The 27,418-nt window shown below is 38.5% G+C and overlaps 1 protein-coding gene across 3 annotated transcripts in view; it reads left to right on the plus strand.

The window, feature by feature from the left end:
• Positions 1–2,511: 2,511 nt before the first annotated feature.
• Positions 2,512–27,418, plus strand: part of TDRD15 (tudor domain containing 15) — a 197,414-nt gene continuing 172,507 nt past the window's right edge. The window contains exons 1-4 of one of the 3 annotated variants that reach the window (XM_054063414.1): positions 2,512–2,645; positions 5,164–5,212; positions 7,500–7,579; positions 9,401–17,971. In XM_054063414.1, the coding sequence (XP_053919389.1) occupies positions 9,406–15,297 (5,892 nt within the window). In that variant the 5' untranslated portion in view covers positions 2,512–2,645; positions 5,164–5,212; positions 7,500–7,579; positions 9,401–9,405 and the 3' untranslated portion in view covers positions 15,298–17,971. Of the gene's footprint in view, positions 2,646–4,928; positions 5,213–7,499; positions 7,580–9,400; positions 17,972–27,418 lie in introns of those variants that run through there. The other 2 variants (XM_054063413.1, XR_008449278.1) reach the window with 2 other exon arrangements.

Raw genomic sequence — 27,418 nt, forward strand, 5'->3', positions numbered from 1 at the left:
TGCCAAGTTAATGAATAATTTCATATAAATTCTTATATCAACATAATTTAAAAAAAGGAACACTGGCGATAATATTGACACATGATGTAGCAAAATATTGGAAGGAATTTTTGACAGAGTATTGAGTAAATAGGTACTGTAAACAAATAGAAAACATTTCAAGAGTTGGTTCAGGTTACCTGAAAACACTTTAGGCAGTTTCAGATGGTGTGATTAATGTTATGATCCTTCTACTGAAACTCTACAGCACACGCACCCTCACATTTCATTATAGGTCAGGTTGCATTAATCACTCCTGTGCACCTTCCTTCTACTCAAGCAATAAAGTCTAATTTCCAAGCATCCAGCTAAACTTGTGGTTGTTCCTGCCACCTAGTGGCTACCGCTCAAGTTAACAGAAAAACTAAGAACACGTTGAGGACACATTTCCAGACACAAATAGGAAAACGTGCACAAACTTTTAATTTGAGATTGATTATTGTGAGTCCCGTTGCTTTTCAAGTTTGTTGACTACTACAAAATCCAGCAAGCCTTTCAAACAGTCTTCAGAAGAAATAAAAAAGCATAATAAGGCTCTTGTAGTGTGAAACATGTTGAAAAGATAACGAATTTTTTTTCAATGCAACAATGCAATTCTTTTTTTTATCCCCTACTTCTGATGTAAATGTCATCATTTAAACATGAAATCTGGGCTTAACTAAGCTGGGAAAAAAAAGATCCATTTGCTGCAAGACTTATCTTAGGTGGAGGCGCTCTGACTTTTCATTTTTAGAACTTTGAAATGTGATGCATTTTTCCTGTTGCCACTCACTCGTACCCCTGTATTGCATACACCTTCCCTTTCAAAGCTGTTTATTGAAAAGACAAGCACAAATGCTACTACAAAGAATGCTATAGTGTCTTTTAGAAAAGCAATTTGATTACATGCAATAAAATTATTTATTGCAATCAAGAACCACTGATGTATTTTCAGGTTTGCACAAGACAGGCTGGAGAGGGATGGAGATAAGCTACAAAACAGAAGTTCCTCTGCACATACTCTTTAGCATATTGTGAGCTACTCAAATCCCCTAGAAGACAATTTCAACGTTCTTTGTTATGACAGAATGAAAAAGTTTAACAGTTCCTAAAAATGAAAAAGTTTAACAGTTATCTATTTTAGTAACAGTTTTATGATATTAATGTTCAGAAGCAGTATTAGCAATACTAAGGACAGATCCCAGATCAGTTGTGTTGATGAAAAGCATGACATGCATTGTTTAATTCTTCTTCTCCTTCCACATGGAATCAAAGCAAGGATGTTCTCTACATAATTATTCGTGAAAGTCAGGTGCTTTAGAATGGGATTCACTCCAGTCAGCATACGGTGCACAAAACTACATTCACGAGCATCCAGCTATTTAAGGAAGGAAACATTAAGGAAACGATTCAGGATTAAACCCTTCTCTGTTACTCCATTGGGAAGATACCCCCATCCTCTTGTAATCTGTACCTCTCGCCTTCCTTGGAGGTAGGTGGTTAACCACTTTTTTTTCCCATGAGGAACTCAGAAAGGCTCACACTTATTTTAAAAGTCAAACAGAAGAGAAGATGTGATAATTCCTCTCCTCTATTTATATGGTATCAGTAGTATGATGTAGACAAAAAACAACTTGAGGGTCACTTTAGGAGTTTTATCTTAGTCAAAATTTGTTGATAGTAAAGCCTCACATATCAAAATTTTATTTTTAACTGTGTTTTATTCCTGTCAATGCAATACAAATAAATTTCCTACAAATTGTTAAACTTCCATAACAATGGAAAAAAATGCAAATGGGAAAAAAGTGCAAAAAACCTGAATAGCTTCCTCACAGTAATGACAAGGAAGGAAAATATTGGGGTTTGTGGGAATAACGGCAACATAAAATTTGTAAAGATCAATTAACTGGAAAAGATAAAAACTCAGTTGGTTGTACTGCTTATACAGTAAACAAAGATGGGAAAAACCCTTGAGATTTAGAACTAATCAATGTGGAATGTGTAGTTTCACCAATATTCTAAAACATCCGCAAGGCAAATGTAAACACTGAATAGGTTTTGCAAGTTTGCTGAAATACACGATATGGATGTTCTGGGATATTGCAATGCTGCTATTTCTGCCTTTAGCTGTTATGTGTTTCCTGAACACTTACAGTGGCCTATAGCGACTCTTCGTGTCTCAAATGTTACTGGAAGAGCTCACTTCTGAGATCTGGCAGGGCTTTATGCATACCTGACACTTTCAAATATAGATATTCAGGCTGGGAGCAGAGAGCGGGAAATCAATCATAGAACTCTTGAGCAAACCAAAGACTTACCAAAACCCACACACTATTTTGGGAAAGATATCATTCCTAAAATGATACAAGTTGCAAAGAAATTCTGTAGCAAAGGCATAACCAGAAAAAAACCCCATTTCTTTCCTTCCAGAAAAAGGCAAGAAAGAAGAAAGCCCCAGCATCCAATAAGCCCTGACAGATTGCCTGGACACGCCTTCTATTTTTCCTTGCCCACCTCATCCCCACCTTCCTGCCCCCATCCCATAGTAGCAGAAAAGAGGGACACACTGTCTTCCACCATGTGTAACTGCCCATGGCTATGGAGCACTACAGGGAAGCGGTACACAGGTTTGAAACTCACTCACGTTGCTAAAACCTGTGAATGATTGTGGGACTCTGGGTCTGTGATTCTGATTGATTCTGTGGTTATGTGACTAAATGATTCTGTGGTTGATTGATTCTGTGATTCTGTGACTCTGATTGATTCTGTGACTCTGATCCCGTAATTCTGATTGATTCTGTGACTGATTCTGTGATTCTGTAATTCTGTGAATGATTCTGATTCTGATTGATTCTGTGATTTTGTGACTGTGTGATTCCATGTCTCTGATTCTGCGGTTCTGTGACACTGTGATTGATCCTGTGATTGATTCTGTGGTTCTGATTGATTCTATGGTTATAGGATTAAGCGATTCTGTTATTGATTCTGTGATTCTGATTGATTCTGTGGTTGATTCTGTGATTGATTCTGTGAGAGATTATGTGATTGATTCTGTGATTCTGAGTGATTCTGTGATTCCATAATTCCGTGAGTAATTCTATGAGAGATTCTGTTTCTGATTGATTCTGTGATTATGTGACTGTGTGATTCTGTGCCTTTGATTCTGTGATTCTGTGACTGATTCTGTGATTCTGATTGATTCTGTGATTAAGTGATTAAGTGATTCTGTGATTGATTTTGTGAATGATTTTGTGACTCTGAGTGGTTGTGTGATTCAGATTGATTCTGTGATTCAGTAATTCTGTGATTCTGATTCTGTGAGTGATTATGTGATAAAGTGATTCTGTGATTCTGATTGATTCTGTGGTTGTGTGACTGTGATTCTGTGCCTCCGATTCTGCGATTCTGTGATTCTGTTTCTGTGATTCAGATCGATTACGCAATTGATTTTGTGATTCTGTAATTCTGTTTCTGTGATTCTGATTCTGACTGATTCTGTGACTGTGTGATTCTGTGCCTCTGATTCTGCAATTCTGTGATTCTGTTTCTGTGATTGATTCTGTAATTCTGATCGATTCTGTGGTTATGTGATTGATTCTGTCATTAATTCTGTCATTAATTCTGTGAGTTATTGTGTGACTCTGTGAGTGATTCTGTGATTGATTCTGTGATTAAGTGATTGTCTGACTGATTCTGGGACTCTGTGAATGAGTGTGACTCTGGTTCCGTGATTCAGATTGATTCTGTGGTTATGTGATTGATTCTGTTGTTGATTTTGTGATTCAGTGACAGAGTGATTCTGTGATTCTGATTGATTCTGTGGCTATGTGATTAAGTGATTCTGTGTTTGATTCTGTGTTAGATTCTGTGATTGATTCTGTGATTCTGTGATTAAGTGATTCTGTGTTTGATTCTGTGTTTGATTCTGTGTTAGATTCCGTGATTGATTCTGTGATTCTGTGATTAAGTGATTCTGTGATTGATTCTGTGATTAAGTGATTCAGTGTTTGATTCTGTGATTGATTCTGTGATTAAGTGATTCTGTGATTGATTCTGTGATTAAGTGATTCTGTGATTGATTCTGTGATTGATTCTGTGATTAAGTGATTCTGTGATTGATTCTGTGATTGATTCTGTGATTAAGTGATTAAGTGATTCTGTGATTGATTCTGTGATTGAGTCTGTGATTAAGTGATTCTGTGATTGATTCTGTGATTAAGTGATTCTGTTTCATTCTGTGATTGATTCTGTGATGCTGTACATCTGTGAGTGACTATGATTCTGAGTGATTCTATGATTATGTGACTGTGATTCTGTGCCTGACTTTGTAATCCTGTGAATGAGTGATTCTGTGATTGTGTGATTGATTCTGTGACTCTGAGTGCTTCTGTGATTCAGATTGATTCTGTGATGAAGTGATTCTGTGACTCTGATTCTGTGATTTTGTAAAGATGTGATTATGATCCTGACTGATTCTGTGATCCTGTGACCGTGTGATTTTGTGCCTCTGATTTTGTGGTTCTGTGACTGATTCATTCTGTGATTCTGTGACGGATTCTGTGATCGTGTGATTGATTCTGCGAATGATTCTGTGACTCTTGAGTGGTTCTGTGATTCGGATTGATTCTGTGATTAAGTGATTCTGTGTCTCTGTGAGTGATCACGATTCTGCGATAAAACGATTCAGGGATTGATTCTGCGGTTCTGAGTCATTCACTGTTTCTATGACGAAGAGATCACGTGACCGACGCCGGTCACAGCCGCTGGCGCCCCCCCCCCCCGCTGGGCGGCCCCGCCCGGCCGGTCGCCCTCAAGCCCCGCCCCTCGCACGTGCGCCTGGGCGGGCGCGGGCCGGGCCGCCGCCATCTTGTCTGAGCGGAGCGAGAGGCGAGGGCGGTGCGGAGGCTCCTGGAGGGTGGCGGGTTCTCTGTGGCGCCGGGCTAAGGGAGACGCTGAAAGGTGGCGGCTCTTGGCTTTTCGGGCCTCGCCTGGCGGGTTCCTTGCGCGGTGGAGGTGGCCGCGGCTTCACCCTGAGGTGACGAACGCCCCTGGAGACCGGCCTGTGGCTGACGCCCCTGGGGACCGGCCTGGGGCTGAGCTGTGTGTCCTTTGCTGGCTTCTAAAGGCCCTTTCCTTGTGCTGTAGATTTTGATACTGAAAATGCTGGTGGATAAAATCTCTTCGTGGCGAAAAGGTAGGTTAAAAAAACTCGAAAAGACTGGTTTTGGAGTTTTAGAAATGAACATCCTTTGAATTCAGGCCTGGGAGGCGCTAGGGTGTGATTTTCAGTTATATGCAGCGAGACAAGAGCTGGGGAAAGCGTAAGTTTCCCCCTTCATTGCATATGTATAAATTTTCCTAGAAGTCTTATGACTATGTGAGAAACGGTGATTCACTAAAATATTGAAAACCACAAAGCGTTCGAAGCAAAGGCAATAATGTTTTTATTTTAATTAAGTGCCAGATTGAATGCCCATCTAAAAAAGGCATCCCATCATTAAAAAAGCAGTGGGTATATATACTAGTTCTGGTCAAAGAACTGTGTAAATCCTCGAAGAATGTTTATTCTATTTTAGATTATTCAGCCATGTGTGGAGACTTCCTTCAGGTTATCTCCTGACCTAAAACAGCTACTTCTTGCAAGACAACTAAGCATATCGGTAAATTCTCGCAGCTGTAAGACAGGTTATCTCTTGACCTAAACCAGCTACATCTTACAAGGTAGATTTATATGATGAGATAATTAAACATACAAACTAGCTGCATCGAAACTTACCAATTAATTCTCATACATTTTCTGTTGTTTCCCAAGGTCTAATTTTGATGTTATTATGAACTTTGCAACAGTCAGAACTCTTGCTCCTTTGGAGCTGCCTCCAGCTCTCTGTCTGACCTTGCATTTGAGATAGGGAGAGACCAAACAGATGCAATTGCAGAAGACACATCTGTTCAGCACAGATCATACTGAACACAAGATTTTATCATTTCCAAGGAAAGAACAGTGACTGTAAAAAAAAAAAAAAAAAAAAAAGTTTTAAAGAAAACATGCTATCATAGGGACGTTCTGTCTAACTTTCAAAGAACACAGTTACTTAAGTGAAACTTTACCATAGCTTAAATAAAAAATATTCCACTTTTTGTAATAGTATCTACTACTTATATCAAATCCTGCTCATTTGTTATGTTGTAGGTTTTGATACCGAAAATGCCAGCAGATAAACTGTCTGATACCGAAAATCTCAGCAAATAATCTCTCTAAGACTCGTTTTGGAGTTCCAGAAAGGAAGCATCCTTTATCAGGGCTGGACAGTGAGGGAGTGATCTCCATAAGTCGTGTGCAGCGAGACAAGAGCTGGTTATGATTCAAGAAGTAGGCATTAGGAAGAAATTCCTCAAGATGGATGAGGGTGGTGAGGCACTGTCACAGATTGCCCAGGGAGGTTGTGGGTGCTCCATCACTGGAGGTGTTCAAGGCCAGGTTGGATGGGGCTTTGAGCAACCCAATCCAGAGCATGGGCAGAGGGGTTGGAACTGGATGGGCTTTGAGGTCCCTTCCAACCTAGGCTGTTATATGATAGTGTTGCATGTTGCAGATTTTGATGGCTTGAAGCATTTTGAACATAAATGTGTGAGTACTTTTGTGTAGAAAGGAGGTGGTAGATTGCTGCTTTTCTTCTGGGTGGTGTGTTTTTTGAGCTTCAGTGGATGAAGAATGGGTTTGCCATGCTATTGGGAAGATGGATTAGATACCTGAAATTAAGGAAAAAAGAAACTTCTGAAACAAAGAATTTTGTTTAGAGAGGAGACATTGCTTTTATTCTGTGCAGGGTACTAGGTGGAAGATCTTCCACAAAACTAGCACACCTACTGATTAACCCAGAAGCCCAGTTATAGAAAACTGGTGCTCAAACCCCCACTTAGGTAATAAAATTTTCCTACCTATCTAATATTCGTTAGGTTACACAACTCTACTTTAACACAAAATTGCTTATTTACTTTCTACGTGCTTAGTTAGGATAAGGGTGTCCTTTAAGTAATCCTTAAACAATCATGGATTCTCACTACTTGATATCCCTTTCCTTGTTTCATCACACATTTTCAACCTTGAGTTCATGATTTTCTTTAGTTCATTTTCTTAAAACAAAGTGTCTACATCCCTGAGCAGAGGCCAGGATATTTATAGGAGGTATTAAGTGTCTGCATCTCTGGGCAGATACTAAGATTCTTGTAGAAGGCAGCAGGTGTCTCTGTCTCTTGGATCAGGACTTTTGTAATAAGAAACGAGGTGCAAAATAGATTCTTCTTATCCCCTTGGGTAACAGATTCAGTTGTGATTTTGTCTTTGAGATCTTAACACTGTAGTTAAACTGGGCATGAAGAAGAGTGTGTTTTTGGGGCAGGAAGAGGACTTGGAGAAATAGTACAAAAGTTTTAGCATATGTCTGTTTTTCTCATGATTTTTCTATCTCCTTTCCTTGTAGGAAGATCCCGGGTTGTTAATAATGAGTGCTGAGGTTTCTGAAGGTGTGTTCAGAATGAATAAGTCCTGACTGGTATTTAGGTGAGTAAAGAGCAAAAGGTCATTTTTGTAAATTGTAGAAATATGCCTCTATTGGTGTGTTGCTGTTATTTGGGCTTTGACAACGGGCAAGCAAATGTTGATGCACAAATTGTTTTTATTTGTTATGTGTTTCTGCAAGTAAAAGTTTAGTTCTATTAAAAAAAAAAAAGCATCTAGAGCATGTCAGTGATGCACCTTCAAAATTTTTAATTCCCTCTAATGAGCAGATTACTTCCAGACAGACAGAATCCTTTCTTGAAGCCTATTTTCTTTAATTAGAAATCCACATAATTTAGTTTTTGATTTTATCAGGGAAAAGTGGAAAAAGGGGTGGGAGGGCTTGTTTAAGAAGGTGTTTGTTGGTTCTGGATTTGGTATTGCTTTTACTGGGAGTTTTTTTTGGTTGACTGGTGGTTTTGGCATTTAAACTTTATAGTAAGAGTGCTCGTTCATTTTTTTTTCTTTTTGTGGAACTGGAATGATAGAGATCAGTATTTGCTCTGAAGGCAGGTTGTATGAACACTAGCTATTTCATGTATGCTTGTGATTAAAAACTGTTGTGACCGTTCTGTTGAAGATTATTTTGTAGTCTCAGGAGGATCTTGCTCTAATAGCTTCTAGTTGAAACTGAAGGTTTTGCTTTCAGCTTCATGTAAAAATTAAATCAAGCATATGCTTTGTCCAGTCCATCCTTGGGCTGCCTACTGCCTTCCTATTTGACAGATGTTGTCTACCCCTAGTTTCTTTGTTAGAACAGCAGTTTATTTCATAGAATAGTTTGGGTAAGTTATGGACACGTACAGGCTTTTCAAACAATGTGGAATCACGTGTTCATTGGCAGGTTGGAATGGCACTGCAAGCTGATCTTGAAGAGCAGATTACAGATGAAGGTCAGAAGTATCTGAAGGGTTTGTAGATAATTCAGCTGTCAAAATCAGAGTGTTAAGACAGTACAAAATACACCCAGTACAATTGTTAGTTGATAGACTGCAGAAACGTTGGCTGTAGATAATGTTTTGTATGTCCTTGCAATGTGAAAACTTAGTATGTTTTCACTGCCAGTATACCTGATAGTAATAGACAGCCAGATTAAGTAAAGCATGTAAAATGTCATTGACTTGAAGTTTTTTGCACAAAGATAGCAGGGTGAATAGAGGAGGAAACCTTGGTCATTAACATATTAAAGAAGGAGGAGAGAAACAGATTGGAAATGTACTTTTGGAAGTAAACTCTCCTTGTAACTGCAAGTCCAGTGTGGTGAGACACTGAATTGGATCTCCCTTGGCAAAATTTGCAGTTGAACTTATTGGATATAGCTAACGTTTTGAGATGAGCAGAGATTGTATAAATAACAGGAATTGGTTTCCGCTCTTGTTTTGTTTGAGCAGGAGTACTCTTTTCTTTGAGAACAGATACAGTTTTCTTCCTGGTTGTCTGTCCTTTTTGGCATCCCCGTGTGTCAGTGATTCTGTTGTCCTTCCACCCAGTTTTCAGATATAATCGTTGATTCTTTGTGTTATTCTGGGAACAGCTTTCTGATTACAAATTATTCTCAAGTGATAGAATTAATTTAGCCACAAGAGCAAGTGAGTCCAGAGGTAGTTTTGTTCAGATATTATCTGAACGTGTTTGTACAAAGATAATTGTCACGTGTATTCCAGTTACATAAACCATGACATTGTTAAATATTTAGTGTTCATTTTAATAATGTGTAGCAATATGCTATTAAAACATTTTGAAAATAATTTTCATGTAAGAAATTAGTTGACAAAATAAAAATATGGAAAATTATTAGGCTGATCATACTCCTTTTCTTTGCAGACAGAATGGAATCTCTGACTTCCTCCTCAAATGTAGTAGATATGATTCTGAAGATAACTTCCATAGATTGCCATCCTGAGTGCTTGATTATAGTGTTCCAGGGTCAGTACAAAGGAGTATGTGAGCTTGACTATTTTGTGCTACAAAGTGAAATACAACGGGTATTCAAAGTAAAAGAAAATGTTTGCATTGGTGGATATTGTTTGGTGGAAGACACAGAAGGAAATTGGCATAGAGGAAGAGTTTTGGAAAAGAGAGAGGGTATCTGTAAAGCTTTTCTTATAGACACTGCACGAGTGCTGGTGGTTGAGGAAATGCATCTTGCTTCTGCATGTGATGAATTGTTTCAGCTGCCTCCAAAGGTGGTTTTGGGTGTTTTTGCAAGCATACTTCCTCTTGGAGAAAAATGGAGTCCAAAAGCCATTAACTATTTTTCATCTCTGGTGGGATTACAGATTACAGGTCATGTGAAAGCTGTTCTACCATGCCAACTATTTATTCTAGAAGTGCCAAAGATAATTAATGATGTTCTTGAACTGCAGTTAGGAAAATGTATTGATGGGGATTCATTTTGTCTTATTGTAGAAACTTTAATAGCGTTTCCCCAAGTAATGCTTTGTAAGAGAGTACCACAACTGTTGCAACAGAAGTATCCGGTCAAAGAGTTGCTTACTTTCAGGAATTCTGAGAAACCAACAGATTTTTGGTCTGTTCCAGATGGTCTCTTTCCATATCTGTCTGTTGGCACTGAAGAAAATGTGAAAATAACTGTTGCCTTAAGCCCAAGTAAATTTTACTGTCAGGTACAAAAATGGCAGAAAGAGCTGGAAGATTTGACAGGAGCTATGCATTTGTACTATGAAGCTATCCAAACAGAAAATAATAAATCTTTTAATAGTTTAGGGCTACTCTGTGCTGCCAAAAGGCAAAATGGACAGTGGCATAGAGGAGTGATAAAACAGCTTCTCTCTGACTGTGTGGAAGTGTGGTTTATGGATTTTGGCAATATTGAAGCTGTGCCATATAGTTGTGTTCAGAAGCTTAAAGCAGAGTTCATGGCATTACCAATGATTTCGTTTCCATGTGCGCTGTCTTGTTTTGATAGTCGGGATGAGACAGTAATAAAAATTCAGCTGAAAGAACTTACACGGGCCTTGATAGGACAAACTTCTGTGTATGTTCGTGTTGATTTATACAATGACATTAAACGCTTGTATTATATTACGCTGCAAAATCAAAGTATTGGAACTAATGCTAAGCATCCAGAAAACATGAATGAGGCAGCTGCATCATTTGTCTCGCTTTCAGAATCAAAAATCACAAATATTGCTGTGAACTACAAACCACATGATGAGAGATACAATTCATTTAGGAATTGTGCTGGAAATAAACATACAAAAAAATGCCTATCTGAATGGGATGTTTCTTCGTCAAGCCACTGCAAAAGAGTAGAAATGCGAAGGAATTCTTTTCATATTGCTTTTGTGGTATATGTCGCAAATCCATCGAACTTCTGGATTCAAACACGTGAATATCAGAGTGAATTTCAAGCCTTGTTGAAAAATATTGCACGTGCATATAATGGATGTGGAGCTGATGAAATGGTCCTTAAAAACCCAGAGCCTGGATTGCTCTGCTGTGCCCGGTATAGCAAAGACATGAATTATTACCGGGCTGTTGTCATTGAAGTACTTAATGTAAACATTACTGTTTATTTTTTGGACTTTGGAAATACAGATACAGTACCCTATTACGATGTGAAAACATTGCTTCCTGGGTTTTCTGATTTACCAGCTTTAGCCATGTGTTGTACGCTTGCTCGCACATTTCCTGTTGAACATGTGTGGGTTAAAAAGGAAACTGATTTCTTTAAAAACATTGTGTTTAACAGACCACTAATACTTCATGCCATTGCACAGCAACAGAATAAGTACATTGTTAACATGTGGTATAACAATGGTTTTGGGCGAAGAAGGATGGTTGCCAGAAGCATGGTTGAAGCTGGATGCGCTGAATACTGGGAAAAGATACCAGGTTCTGTTCTATGTCGGCGAAGAAAAAGGCAGCTTTTGAATCCACTCAAACTAAAAAAGGAAAAAGTAAATGCACAGAGCATTGCTAATGTTTGTAAAAATAAGGTATCTGGAAATGGAGAGAGATTTCAGAAGGAGAAATCACTAGGTGCGCCTTCAGTATTGAGAGATGTTGTGCAGTCCCACTTTGGAAAAGGTGCTGTTCCTAAAAGGTGTACTTCGGTATGTGAGAAAAAATTATTTTATAAAGAGTTTGTGTTTGAACCAGGAGCTATTTTTGAAGTGGTGTGTTCATACTTTGTTTCCCCAGCAGATTTTTCATGTCAGTTGCAAAGCAAACTGCCAGAGCTAAATAAATTAATGGAACAAATTCAAACTTACTATGAAGCACATGTTAGTCCTTATGAAAGTGGACAGGTTGCTTGTATTGTTAAACGTCCCAAAGATGGGAAGTGGTACAGAGCAGCTGTCATGCGACAGGTACCCCCAAACAAAGTTGATGTGGTTTTTGTAGACTATGGATATCGGGATAGAGTTGTACTTGAAGATCTTCAAGGTATTCTTCCAGACTTCCTAGCTCTGGAAAGCCAAGCATTTCGATGTGCACTTAAAAATGTGCCCTTACAGATTGACTCATTTAATTGGTCTGAAGAAGTGCATAGACATTTTGAAGACTTCATTTCTGCTTCTAGAGGACCACTGACTTGCATCATTTATGCTCTTGTTCTTGTAAGGCCCAAGTCTTTATACAATATAGTTGACTTACAGACTCCATTTACTAGTGCAGAGGAATTACTTAGAGAACATAATCTGAACCATTCTGAATATGTTTGTCTGAGAAACTTTGCATCTGTAGGTTCACTGTACAGTTTTTGGTACTCTTCTTTTAATATAAAAGTTGGAAGTGAGGAGGACGTTTATATAACTCACATATGTAGCCCTTCAGAATTCTATTGCCAGCTTAATCGAAACACTGAAACTCTAGAGGCATTGAGGAAGAAGATTAGTGTCATAAGTAAATTGTCTAATAATGGAAAATATGACACTAGCAGTACACGATTGTTTATAGCCAAATATTTTAGAGATGGTCTCTTTTACAGAGCTTTGGCTTCAGAATCAGCATCCTGTTTATATGCTAACTTTGTGGACTTTGGAAATAAGACTCTGGTAGAGAGAGATCAGTTGATGCCGATTCCAAACTCTGCCACTGACCTAATATTCACGCCCATGCAAGCTATTAAATGCTGTCTGTCAGATTTTAGGGAGACAAAAATTACAGTGAGAGTTACTAGATGGTTTGAGGAAACATTTCTTGGTAAACTACTAAAGGCTGTGATTGTATCCAGAGAGTCAGATGGACCAGTTGTTGTGGAATTGTATGATGGACAGCGCAAAGTAAGTCAGGAAATTAAAGAAAAAGTATTGGAAGAAGTGGGACTGAAAAATCGTGGGGAATCATTTACTGGAAGTAATGGAGGAGCAATGTGTAACATGGGAGGTGACAAAGGAATTAATACAGTAACTGTTAAGAATCCTGAAGGAGTTAAATGGAAAAGTGAAGAAAAGTGCCATGTGTGTGAGAATTTTGAAGATTACGATCAAACTGCATGTAGCGCACCAGAGTTGTGTAGCGAGTCTTCAAAGCAGCTAACTTTACAGGACAGTGAAGAACTAGATTTTAGAAATACTGTTGCTGTCCAATGGCACAAAGACCAATCTCTGACTGGAGAGCCTGTTTCTCCATCGCTCTGTCATCCTGCTTTAAATTCAAAGGAAGTAACTGTCAGCGCTCTCTCTGAACCTCATAACGGTAGTCTAAATTATACAGGTCAGCAGAAAAGGCGTAATGAAAAGATACCTAAATCAATCAGTCTTCCTCAACGTGATATTTGGGTGAATTCTGAAGTAGCAGGGTATATTTCTCATATTAATAGTCTATCAAGTTTCTGTATTCAGCTTGCAGAGGATGAGAATTTAATAACACAATTAGCAGAACAATTAAATGAAAGTATGGTGAATATAGGTAATGACATTTGCTTGGATGAGCTCATGGTAGGGGATCTTGCTGTAGCAGAGCATGATGCTGACTGTTTTTACTACAGAGCAGTTGTTAAAACTCTGAAATTGGGCAGCTCCTTTGAGGTGGAGTTCATTGACTATGGTGATGCAGCAGTCGTAAGTTCTTCAAAAATCTACCAGATTCAGAAGAAGTTTTTGACTTTGCCAAGGCTCAGTGTTCATTGTTTCCTTAGCAGAGGAAAAAGTGTACCTGATGAAAACTGGACTGAAAAAAGTACTTCCTATTTTGTAAGCAATATAAATAACAGACCAGTTGCTTGCAAGTTCTTACAGCAACATGGAGAGCAGTGGGAAATAGATGTAATTTGTGATGGAGAGTCTATGTCTAATGACCTTCTGCAGAGAAAAGTCAGGACAGGGTGGCAAAACACACTAAAGCATTATCAGGGAGATAGGCCAAAACAAATTCTGGTTACAAACGGTAATCCTCAAGACAGAAGGTCTAAAAATTATTTAGGTGGTCAAAGTGAATCTGAGGCTGTTGTGGTGAAAAATACTTCCAAAACACCCATACATGTCCTTCCTCAAGATCTAAGTTCTGGACAGGTGGAAGGAGCAGAAGCAATTAATATTTCAGAGAATGGAGAATTTCATGTGCAATTACTTAGAAAACTGCAAATATTGCGTGTGTTAAATGTAATGCTTGTAAGAGAGGCACAGGGAAGTCATTTGCTTGGAGTGAATGACATTGAAGAAGGATTGGAATGCATGGTAAAATCTGAAAGGAGCTTAAAGTGGTATCGATCAAAAGTGATAAAGAAATTTGGCAGGGAGAAGTTAATGCTATTTTTTTTCATGGATTATGGCAAGTATGAGATGATGTCCTTAAATAATGCAAAGATGCTCAGTGACAAGATTAAAAGTATTCCTGAACAAGCTGTGCTCTGTAAATGGATTCGGTTTAAAAAACTGAAAAAAATTCAATTTGTCCATGTTGTAAATGCTCTACTAAATCATGAAATAAGGATCTTGTTTTTGAGATATGTAGAATCCTCTCATATCTGGGAAATAGATATTATTGTAGGGGGCATTCTGTTTCAGGAGTGTTTGAACCAGCTCTTAAGTCACTGTCAGACTATTGTTGGACCAGAAAAATCGAATAATACACACTGTAAGGAGTTTGATATATCACTCAAGATAAATCCAATCACGTGGTCACTCCTGTGGACTTCCTGTAGAAGATATCCTGGATTTGCAACTGCGGTTACTGATCCTTCAAACTTCTGCATCCAGTTTGAAGTCTTATTTGACTGCATGAAAAACTTGTCTTTACTGTTCTCTGACCTTCCCGACGACTTGCCAGCTTTGCCAGAAGAGTTTGTTGCTCCTGGTGCTAGATGCTTGATCAAGTTTGGACTGGAAGCACAGTGGAACAGGGCAGTGATCAGTGAAGTAACAAGTCAGTCTGTTGTTCTTACGTTTATTGATTATGGCTTTCTGAAAAGCATTCCTTACTCTGATATCCATAGACTTAAAGTTATTTCAGAAAGTCTGTCCTACTTACTGTGCTTGGCACACTCTTGTTCTTTACATGATACAATTCCTGCCAATGGGGAATACTGGAGTGATGAAGCTAAACTTCTGTTTCAAATGCTTCTCAGTAAACCAGGTTTGATATTTCATCTTGAACACTACGGCTTTGACCTGAAATTAGAGGTGGATGTTCTATACGAGGACAAGAGTCTCTCTCATGCCTCAATTGCTGTTGGCCATGCAGTCTCCTCTGGAAGTAAGTGCTGCCTTATTCCAGTTGTCAGAATTAAGTCAGAAAAAACAGATTTGTAGCCTGAGTGTCCAAATTCTAGTTAAGTGTGTTTCCCTTTGTGAACCAGATTATAATTATGACTAAAATTCTTATTTTTGCTGACAGAAATAAAGCAAAGAAGTGAAACAAAGTGACGCATAGGACTATCTGTTACAAAGTTTCAGATAAGGAAGTTTGCCAAGGTGGATTTTGGAATATCATTAACAAAGGATCTGAGGTCATGTAACATTGAAGGAAAAGCAAATCTGCAAAAGATGGAGAATACTGTGGAGAAGTTTACTTTTTAGCATTGTGATGACAAGAAAAGTGAAATTGACTTAATACAGAGTAAATCTGCCTGAGAAGTACTGGTTGAGACTTGTGATTATGATGATCCCCAGTCCAGAAAGTCAGTGCGAAGATAATATCAAAAGCATTATTTGAATAATAAGTAGACTGCAGTTAGGAAAATACTTCAGTGCATTAAAAAAAGACACAGATACTGCTTTTGTTATATTCTTTTTTTCTTCCAAGATGTCTTGTTATATTTATTTAGATGATAATGTTTCTGGCAGAGCTTTCTGTTGAAACACTTTTCCAATATATGTGTGTATATAAAGAAAGCTTTATTTGTAGTAACATCTGCTTTACAGTAGTGTTGTCTCCTTGGTTTGGATGCCTCGAAAACAAAGATGCCAAGCAAGCATATTCTTCTGTTTCTAATTCCAAAGTTTTGGTGTGAGTATCTTTTTTCCTCATTTTAGGAGAAAGTCTTCTAACACTAAGCCAAAAAACATGGATTCTGTTTTACGGAAGATGCATCCATTAAGTTGTTTTCAGTTAGCGCTTGGTGTAAAGATGCAATTGATCTGGCTCAAGGTTCTCTATAGTCCGTGTCAGAGTTGTATTACAGTTGGGTAGTTCTCCCTACTGAGAATGCTTGTTCGGCTGATCTCTGCTCCATCCTCTACACTATCTGTCAGAATGAAGAGAAGTAGTTTTCTATGACTTTGTGTCTTGAAGGGAAACGTTCAGAGCCTTTTCCCTTTTCCTCTTTGTAGGAGGAGAAATTTCAGGAGGACTGAAAAGTGAGGCTATGCTGTATATATCTTAGAGTTTTTTTACAGTAATCATTCTAAAATTATGATAGTGCGTCATGTTTCTCAGATTTATTTATTTTTTAATTTATTTAGTTTACCTTGTCTCTTCCTTAGTTCTTTGGACAAAGATAAGGCCTGAATTGTGAGGGTTTGGGTTCCTTTTGTATGCCATGTTTGAATTTAAATAAAGAACGACAGACTTTTGACATCTCTATATGGAGATAAGATCTAAGAATACTCTTGCTGCCTGCTGCTTCTAGCTGGATGTCGTGATGTATTAAATTCCTGTGGAAACTTGAAAGCTTTATCAACAGGTTTTTTTAAAGGACAGATGTATCCAGCAAATTAGAATGAGTAAGAGATAAGACAGTGCCAGGTGATCTTTGCAGAGTTAGCTCTGCTGGTGAATTATTCAAATGTAATCAAATATTTTCAATATAGAAGTGACAGATGCTGATTAGTAACAAATTGGAAAATGCATAAGATAAAATTTCTTATGTAAATACTAGCTACAGTATCAGAAGTTATGTTAATGTATTGGTTAAACAGAGGGATTTTTGTAACTATTTGTGATCATTAACTATTTATGTGGTGCAATTTCATTATATTATAGCAGGATTTGGAGTTTTTCATAGTTACAATTACAAGATTACCTGGCATCTTTGTCAATAGCTTGACGTACCGCTTGCTCTTGTGGTAAGATGTAAAGTTTGCATTGTTCAACATTAGTCGATGTTGAGTAATAACATCTACTCCACTGAGCTGTATTAATTGCAGAGGCACTGAGTATTACTTGGCACCACACGATAATTTAGAAGTTAATTCTAATTCAAACTTCTCGTTCGGTTGGAAGAGCAGGTGCTTGGGTGTCTTTAAAAAAAGATCATTTGAGTACCCTAAATGCCAGCAGTGTTGTAGTAGTGATAGTACAACCTTGCATGTTTTCAGTTAGATGTTTGCTGATGTGAAGGATGGTATGCTTTAATGTGCGTGTAGTTGTAGAAGACTGCTTACCTAATGTTACAAAATAGGGCCTAGACATGGTTAATGATTTAAATTAAATGTCTGTCTACTATTTTTGTGTTCTGCCAATTGAAAATTTAGCTTTATTTGCAAGAATGTGTTTTCTTTTCTACTTACTATGAGTCTAGCTTGTGATAGTAAATCCTTTTCTGCAGATCTGATAACTAAAATTCTTAAGCTTAAAACTAGGTAATTACAAGTATTTTCAGGGTTATACTGTGCCTGTAAATATAGAGAGTGTCTCTTGTTGCCATTATTGATATAGAGTTTCAGAAGTGCATATGTTAAGATTGTTAGGCCAAGTTGCTGGCCTGTCTAGCTATGGATTTTATTTGCATTTGTCTGTCATTGGTGTGTACTTCCCTTGCCCCCATTCTCAGCTGTAATAGCATTTTTCTTTTAAATGTGAAAGGCTCTACTTGTAATCTAGTTGAAAGAAATTAATTTATGTAGGCTTTGGAAGCTTAGGTGTGTTATCCTATCTGTTTTTGGGCAAGCATAATTATGAACAAAACTGCTAATTTATTTTGATGAAATTTACTTGGAAACTACTGTTTTGTTTGGTTGCATTTCCTAAATGTATTTCTGTATTTATTTATACTGGGTTGTCAATGATTTTGATTTTTTTTTTTTTTCCCCTTAATGAAAGTGGTAGAGAGACAGTTGTATTTATTCGGAATGAAAAATGTTCTTGTGTATCCTGATGTATTCAGTATTCTGCCTTTTTGTCACGAGTAATAAAATACTTATCTGTTGTGTGTAACCTGCCTTGCCTAACTCGTTCTGAATACTTTGAAGCTTTCTGTGACCTTTTTTGTTGGTGAATGCATTGGAAAAAACTCTGAAGGTACATCAGTATTTTCTTTTTGGGACGACGCCAGTGAACCATCCTTGCCCTCTAGGCCAGCAGCTGTGGATTGGATTGCATCTACTTGCACATGTAGAGCTCACTTGTACAGCTTTCTAGGTGGGACACATGCCATGCTTAACCTTCATCTGCTTTGTGCTGGTCTGTAAAGGCATCTAGGCCTTATGTCCTGAATAGGCACACTTGACAAAATACTATTACTTACAACTTTTAGACTTCTATACAGCCAGGGCAAAAGTATCATGATGGCCTTGGAGTACACCTAGGGAAGTAGGGATTCCCCCAAAATAACTGTTTGCTACTGTAAAAAGCTTCACTGGTTGATTTGAGAGTGGGAATAGCAGAGACTGAGAAAGCTGCTCCAGTTATAGCTGGGAAAGCTTTTTAGCATACAGCACGTGTAGGGCAGCAGGAAACACCTGATGTGAAAGGAGTTTGTGGCATTAGCTTAACTTTTCTTTGCATTCATCTAGAAGGTATTTGTGTGGTGGTGGTGCTGCTTAAAAGGCACATTGCAGGAGCTTCTGCCAGTTTGCAGGAGGAGGCTGCTTGTTGCTGATGAATGGGGGAGCTGCACTGACATCTGGTGGCTCTGTGCATGCAGGCTGGCATTTGCAGGGTATTTACCGCTTCCTTACATTTCCTTTAAGCGATCATAGAATCACCAGGTTGGAAAGGACTCGCTGGATCATCGAGTCCAACCATTCCTAACAATCCCTAAACCATGCCCTCAGCACCTCATCCACCTGTCCCTTAAACACCTCCAGGGAAGGTGACTCAGCCACCACCCTGGTTCTCTCTGCTTTTATGCTGAGAAAAGGTGAACCATTAGAATATGCAGAGGAGGGGGAAAAGGCTGGAGATGCTGTTTTAGGGGAGGCCTGATATGAGATAATGCTAGGCAAATTCCTGATTTCTGTAGATAGATGTGTAACTATATTTGCAGACTGGGTATTCAAAAACACTTAATGTGCATGCCCATTAACACCTAGCAATTTTCTATGCCTTAATTGTTTAGACATGTTTGAAAATCTCATTTCTTCAAGAATCTATTTTTTTCTGTAATAATAAACATTGTGAAAACAAAACCATGAAAATATTTGTTCAACTCTGAACTGACTTGAGGGACAGCTATCTTGACTCCTGCTGAGTTAATAAGAAAGTTTCTAGGACTACCATGTCTAGATCTGCATATCGAAGGAATTGAAACTGTAATTGCGCTGTAATTTTTAGAGAGCAGTAAACATCAGGAATCCAACTGGGTGATCCTGAAATATAAGTAGACCTAATTCTGTTCATATATTTTACTGCAAATAGAAAGAAATGGAGTAAAAGTGGGGTTTAAATGGGTTTATTTTTTTTTTTTGGTACTTTAAGAGATTATTAAGGTGTTAAAGAGAGAAAAGACTGTTTGACAGACTTTGATTCTGGTTAATTCTGCGGTGTTTAATCACCCTGATTTTGTAGGGATTTGAACTTAACACATAATATATGACCAAGCTCTTTAATTATGTTCATTTTCTTTTAAGCCATAGAACCATTGATCTCCTCTAATCTGACATTCCATATAATGTGGAATTTCACTTACTTTTGCATTAAGCCAGTATTCCGCCTTCTGCATCCAAGAGTTCAAACCTTCATCTCTCATTTCCCACCTTCAAGCTATAGTCTTGCTACTCACCCCCTTGAAGCCATTTTACTGTACAAAAAGTATTAAAGAGCTATGTGTCTTTTTCTCTAGCCACAGGAGTCAAGTCCAGGAGCTAGACAGTTTCTTGGGTCGGGGAAAGCTATGTTCCAATTTCTCCTCAAAGAAATTCTTTGGCATTTTTATATGAAACACTCACTGATGAGACAACTCTGGGAGCAGAAACTAAGACTTTTATAAGCCAGTCATGTCCTCTGCATTTTGTACCCTATATTTTCCCTAATTAATCTTGGATTCTTTTCTGCAAAGCAGGGCACCTTCAACAAAAGAGCAGATGGCTGATAGCTCTAGAATTAAAGCATACACCTGAAGGAAGTTAAAAATAAGAAAGGAAAAAGAAAAAAACCCAACTTTGTTATGAAGTAGAGGTTTAGCTTTGCATTTCCTTCACTTGGATCGAATGCACCAGCCTACTTCATAATAGAATGTTCCCTCCTTTTGTGGTTTAAAGGATAAATTACATTTCAATATGAGACAAATTAGGCTTCTAATTTTATGAGGAGCTACAGGGCTGTGAATGGGCGGATGGAAGAACCTACCTGCAGCATAAGTTGGCTAAAGAAAGGTGGCATCTCAGGTGTCTGTTTTCAGTGTTTCTAGTTGACTGGTCTAGGCATTTCTCCCTTTGGACTGGTGAGTCATTTAGAGCATATCCTAGAACATCTGCCTCCTGCTGTGGTGTAGGCTATGGAGTCTGCTCTTGATGGTGGCTGTACTGAAAAATTGACTGAAACTTAGTATACCTTATTTTGAGCTTAATGAGAAGTAATGCCTTACAAAATTTTTATGGTACTAGATCCAGTAAAGCACTTAGGCTACATCTAATCTTTGGATTTCCTGTCCCAGGTACAGAAAACTTTGAGGAATGCCAAGGCTTCCTGTAGACTGCATGGAGAAAAGTCAAACCTCTCACTGTGGGATTTATAACAATCTATTTGTTGGACGTGGAAACACATGAGAGTGCAAATGTACTCTGAATTTATACCTTTCTAGAATTACATGCTTCATGTAGGGACTTGTCTGTGCAATCTTCCCCAGAGCTACATGTAGCTTGTTTAACACAATGAGCAGTCATTCATAAAACACATCCGCTAGTTAAGAAAAGAATGCGCTGTTTACATCACTTGCCCAGATATTAGGAGTTCCAAGAACAAATTCCTACTAAATCTGTAGCCACAACCCAGGGAAAGCACCTACAGACTGTATGGTATTTAGAGAAAGTTTCCCTTCTTTCCAAAGCAGCGCAGCAAGGCACTTGGGGATCCTTGTGAAGAAGAGGAAATGGTATGATTTTTCTAATTTAGCTGCTAGGGCACAGAACTAGCGGTATCAAGTCGCACGCTCTAAAGCCTCGCTTCTGTGATCCTTTCACTATTTTTTCCTTAATAGAACACTTTCAAGGGGAGGGAATTAAGAGGTTCCTTATGCCATTATAGCCTGGTGATGAGAGGTAAGTTTCTGGACACTCAAGCTGAAAACGTTTCTGGGGTTTTTTTTAAGTGAATGATTTAAGCATTAAGCTGTTGATTCGTAAGTTTGCCGCTGTCTTTTCTAACAGCTCTTAAAAAAAAAAAAGCTAAGAGTACTGCCCCATGGTTTACATAAAATAGTCTCTCAGTGTTTTTGTAATTGGGGACCCCTAAGGGCTAGAAAGTAAGAACAGCTGCTTTTTGGATGCCTGGCCCCTAAAGGGTGTAGGTTGAAAAAAGTCCACGCTTGGATTCCTGCTGGGTGTATGTGCGAGATAAGCACTGAGGTGCTGAGAATGAAGTAGTTCAGGGCATGCTCTGGAGCACAGTTCCCAGTGCCTGGGGAGTGAGGAAATCGGACAAGGAGGAAGCTAGTAATTGCAGGTGCCTGCGGGTACAGCAGCTGCTGAAAGAGGTCTTTTAAATAACAGGATTGAACCTGGACAGTAGAATTCTGCCTAATGCTTGCTGTAAGATTTCATTAAACTTAGTTCATGCACCTCAATTCATGCTGTGAGTTTTCTTCAGAAATATTTATATTTACTTTTAAAATTGAGCTCACTGCTGATGGTTTGTTTTTGTTGTTGTTGTTGTTTCCACCGACAACTGACACTTTGTCATTGAGCAAACCGGACACACACGAATCCAAGGCGTGGAACAATCCTATATAACAATGCAAGATGGGAACTGACTGGTAGAATGCAACCCTGCAGCAAAAAGGGATATATCCAGTATCAGATGTCTGTGCTTCTGATGGACAGCAGATTGAATGTGAGTGAGTGGTGTGCCTGTGGGGCGAGGAAGTCTACCTACATACTGGGCTGGATTTGATCATTGTCTTCAACTGCCTGGGTAGCTGAAGTTTTACATGATTGAGTTTGGGAACACATGGTTTCTCTGTGGTAACTAAGATCTTGGTCCTGTCTGGACAACTGCATTAATGCTGAATACCAGACTATATCACATTAAGGCTAGCTCTATTATAGCAGCACACATACATACACGATAATGTAGTGTAGATGTAGTATAGACACACCTAATTGCCTCCATGCCACTCTCCAGGAACAAATATCCTTTTACCAGAACTATGAATAATACAGCACCATCTGTCTGGGATTTAATGTTGACCAACAATGTACTGCTGTACCCAAAAGCACTTTTCCTGGTTATATTTCCTTCAAATTTACACTTGTTCTGGTGTAAATGCTTTTTTTCCAGCAAGTGCCCTATGTAGGTATATACGATTAGGCGTGTAAATTTGGCTGAGCTAAAAGGGCTTATTAGTAAACAAGGAGCATATTTTGTCAATAGCTGTTTGTTCTGTGAAGGCAGTACAAATTTTTGAGTTTTTGGCCACTCCCTCTTATTCTTACACTCCTAGGATTTTTCGACGAGGTTTTCTGTTTAAGGGAATGGATTCTCACCTAAGATCTCCTTGGTACCAATAACCCTAATTTTTGAGTGGGTCATGTTTGTAGGATGTATTACAACATTTTACCTGATATATACATCTTTATAAATATTTATATGCAGAGAAATTTTTTACTCATATTTTACTTTGTTACCTTCAACAGAATTAAATTAATTTGAAAAAGAAAACCTTTCTGAAATTGTTAAGCTTATTAATGATGGCAAGGGTTACTTTTTTTTGCAAAGAAGAATTACTGTTTACTGTATTTCTACTATATGAAGTGTAGTATGATATATATAACTAGAAGTAATGGGAGGAAATTAAAAAGAATTTAAACTTCCTGAAAATGAGTTCTATTAGACTCTAGAATAAGTTCCCAGGGGAGGCTGTAGAAGCCTCATTATGTGGCTTATTTAAAACTAGATTAAATGAAGTGCCTGAAGGGAGCAAGCTTGAGCTGTTTCTTGTAAGGCTGAAGGAGATGACCTCGGAGGAATTTTTTTGCTTCTGAATGATATTATTCTGTGATGTGGTGCACCTGGAAAAGCCTAGTTCATTTTTAGATGAGGATGTTTTGTAGGTGCTTCTGTTTCTACAATCTGAGCTGTTTTTAAAGTGAACTTCTTTTTTTCAATAGTAGGAGTTCACAGGTAAACTTATCGCACTCAATGTGAGTAAATAATAGGTGTTTTAATATGACATCAGGAATAACTTAACAAAGGTAGAAGTCTCTCCACAAATGCCTTCGTCATTCCCTGCCTCAGTGGCTGTGTAGATGTCATACAAAGTAGAACAGCTGCAAAAGAAAAGGATGTAGGAGAATGGCTACATTGGCATTAGTGACTGCATGTCAGAGATGGCTGTTTGTCTTTCTCACCTGCTGCTCTGCAAAGAGCAGCGTTACACAGTTTCACAAATGTTCTCTGTCCCACTCACATGGAAACTCTTCAGCACTTATGTTTCTGATCCTTAATGTAGTTTCCATTATAAACTTACAAGCCATATATAATCTGACTTCCGTGTTTATAATTTTTACTTGCATGAGTGGAGGCAGTTTCTTCTGCAGTGGCTTTAGAAAGATTTTATAATAAACGAAAAAATTTGCTAGTGTTCATAGCATTTGTATTTGATTTTGATTTTTTTTTGCAAGTATTCAATCAAGGTGCATAGTCTCAGAATGACTAAAGGACGAGTGGCTTATAAATTTATAATTCTGCAATATGAATCCACAGTATCTGTTCTAACAAGTTATTGTTTGATAGCTGATGCCAAAGGGAGTGTATACATTAATTTAATTTTGGATCATTAGATTCAAAGCTGTCCTGATGATTATGGCATGCTATTATTTTTGTCTCTGTCAAAACCAATGAGCAGCTATATTAGTGATGGGCTTAGCTGACCAGAGATACTCAAACCAGAAGATTATTGATGAAGAGCTGGATCGTGCACAAGGGTGTTTCATGGAAGATTTAGAGAGAAAGAAGAAATTAAGTTATTGTTTGAAATATATATATCTAGTGTTTGCATTAACCTTACAATATAGTTGCAATGCTTTTGTCAAGATGTGACTGTGATTTATAGTACATTTAAAACAATAACCTTTAACATTTTTACTTGGAATGGATTTTTTTTTTTTTGACCAATAATTATGTCACTTCAGTGCTGTGATACAAAAATATCTTCATCACCAGATGGCATATTGTCATTCACTGCAGCACTGGCCAATAGGAGTGCACAGGTATCTTTAAAATTGTGATTAAATTTTGCCACTTCCAATGATACTGCTAGATGAATTTTTTGAGTTTTGTTATTTGTCCAAATGTCTCCTTCCTCTAATTACCATTTGTTTTGTTTTCCTTTAGCTCAGAGGGCGTCTCGTTTCTTATGTCCAAATCTGCTATGAAATTTTTAGTTTCTGACAGGAGAGAATTGTAGAGTTTGTATTACGTACTACTCTGTCAAACCCTTCCCCACATTTTTCTCTGCCTGCTTGAGCTTCCTAGGCATTGTGTGTATCAAAATTGAATAACAAGGCTCTGACAAAAGTAGGGTACTAATCAGTGTGAAATTACAAACCTGGGAGGTACCTCTGAAAAGCATCGTATGCTCAGATTAGGGATATTGTTTCTGCAAACCGTTTTTTCTCCTATTTAATGATAAGGAGATTTGAAATAACAGCTTGACTAAGTACGAGGGTAAAATGTTGTGTTGACCAGGTAGCAAAATGTTAAGACTTCACCACAATATGATTGGCCACCAGGTGGAGACTTTGCATTAACTTTTCCTAAACTGAAGCTATGAAAGACAAAAGAAGATATCAGCATAAGAAGCCATTTGCACAAAAATAAAATAATCTCATTTATTTTTTCAGTTCTTCTTGTAGATAATTCTTAAAATGAAAAGTTTCCCAAGCTGATCTGAGGAGGCTAAGTCTTAATTCTTTGAAAAAAAGAGAAGCATACAGTGTAAGATTTAGCAACATAATGCTGAATTGTTTCATGAAATGATGGAATTTGCTAAAGATGAATATGTTCTATCTGCCTGATTCTTCTTTTTAAGTGGCAGGGAATTGACCAATCTTGAATTATTTTCATTAAAAATGACCTAGTTATAAAAACTCTTTGGCCTTTAGAATTTGCAGAAGGGTTAAGTAACATTTATTTTTTTTTGTAGAATAGTTAATAGCAAAGGCACAATTGCATGCTTTTCTGTAAGTGGAACTCATAGAATCACAGAATCATAGAATCAGAATGGTTTGGGTTGGAAGGGGCCTTAAAGATCAAGTTCCAACCCCCCTGCCATGGGCGGGGACACCTCCCACTGGACCAGGCTGCTCAAAGCCCCATCCAACCTGGCTTTGGGACACCTCCAGGGAAGGGGCAGCCATGACTTCCCTGGGCAACTTGTGCCAGTGCCTTACCAGCCCCACTGTGAAGAATTTCTTACTAATGTTCTCTTGAATTTAAAGCCATTTCCCCTTGTCCTGTCAATCCATGCCCTCGTAAAAAGTCACGCCCCAGCTTCACTGTAGCCCCCCTCAGGTACTGGAAGGTTGCTTTAAGGTCTCCCCAGAGCCTTCTCATCTGTAGGCTGAACAACCCCAACTCTCATAGCCTGTCCTGGTAGCAGAGGTGCTCCAGCCCTCAAATCATCCTTGTAGCCCTCCTCTGGACCCATTCCAACAGTTCCATATCCTTCTTATGTTGAGGTTTCCAGAACTAGACAGAATACTCCAGATGAGGTCTCACGGGAGAGGAATAGAGGGGCAGAATCGCCTCCCATGCCCTGCTGGCCACGTTTCTTTTGATGCAGCCCAGGACATGGTTGGTTTCTGGGCTGTGAGCGTGCATTGCTGGCTCATGTCGAGCTTCTCATCAATCAGCGTGCCAAGTCCTTCTCTGCAGGGCTGGTGTCAATCACATCATTCCCCATCCTGTACTGAAGTCCCTAAATGCAAATACTAACAGGCAGTGTCATCTATAACAATCTGCAAATTTATGGAGGAAATTTGTTTTCCAGTCTGGCTGTTTATTAATATGGAGGAGAATAATATTAAATTGAAGCTCCACCATCTTTCTTTCCACTTTTGTGCAATGAAGAGGATGCAGAAAGAGGTGAGGACCCATTATCCTGTAACTAATCTGACTGCAAAATTTCAGTAATGGGGCAGGAGCATAACACTGTTCTGTTCCTCACTGGTCAGTGCTAATACTATTTTTCAGGTACAAACTAGTTATTTGGAAGGAGATAAGTGGGTAAATATGGGCGCTGAGTTGTAAGTGAATAAGTTGAATGAAAGGCTGGCACTGTGAATCAGATGATTTAGTTTGTGCAGAAGGTTAGCTGGAGAAGGAGATGAGGCAATCCTGGATAAGTAAAAAAAATCCATATAGATATGTTTTAAATGGGTGCATGTGAGAATATCGGGTGACAGAGCAATGAAAGCAACTGGCAGGTGAGGAATGAGCCTGTAGTAGGAGGGGGAGCAGAAGGATCTCAGGAAGGGTTATAGCAGTAGTCTGCTATTCTGCACTGCAATGTGCTTAGTTTATTCTCTGTTTTCCATCCTGAAGGGGTCTGGGCAAAAGAAGGGATGCCAACCCTATTGCTTCTTCCAGCATATACTGTCAGCCAATACATATAAAAAATGTTCATTTAGAAGAAAGAATAAGTGGAGTTAAGGCTCAAGTCAGGGCCAATGACAACTGCTTTGGGCCTAGGAACAAACAGTTTTTGTCTGTAGCAGAGAGAGGGAATTGTGGAGTGAAAGGAGATGCTGTGGTAGAAAATTGGTAATAGGCAGTGTGTCATAAGAAGAAAAATAAGAGTTAAATACTAGAAAATCAGTTTTAAAGATCGCAAAGGACTATTATGATCAAGTAGTTAGATTTCTAGTGCATGGTAGACAACCACTTAAGGAATCTGCTCTAGATTTGGTATGAAGCCTGCAGTTATTTATAAAGCCGTGAATAGGTACACAGTGACTTCAGCTGGCGTTACTACTACATCTGAATATGATACTGGGCCACGTTAATCCCTTGTATGCTTTTGAAAAGAGCCGGAGTGCCTTAGGCTGGCTAGAT

Source organism: Cuculus canorus, chromosome 3 (assembly GCF_017976375.1).
Source record: "Cuculus canorus isolate bCucCan1 chromosome 3, bCucCan1.pri, whole genome shotgun sequence".
Taxonomy (NCBI): domain Eukaryota; kingdom Metazoa; phylum Chordata; class Aves; order Cuculiformes; family Cuculidae; genus Cuculus; species Cuculus canorus.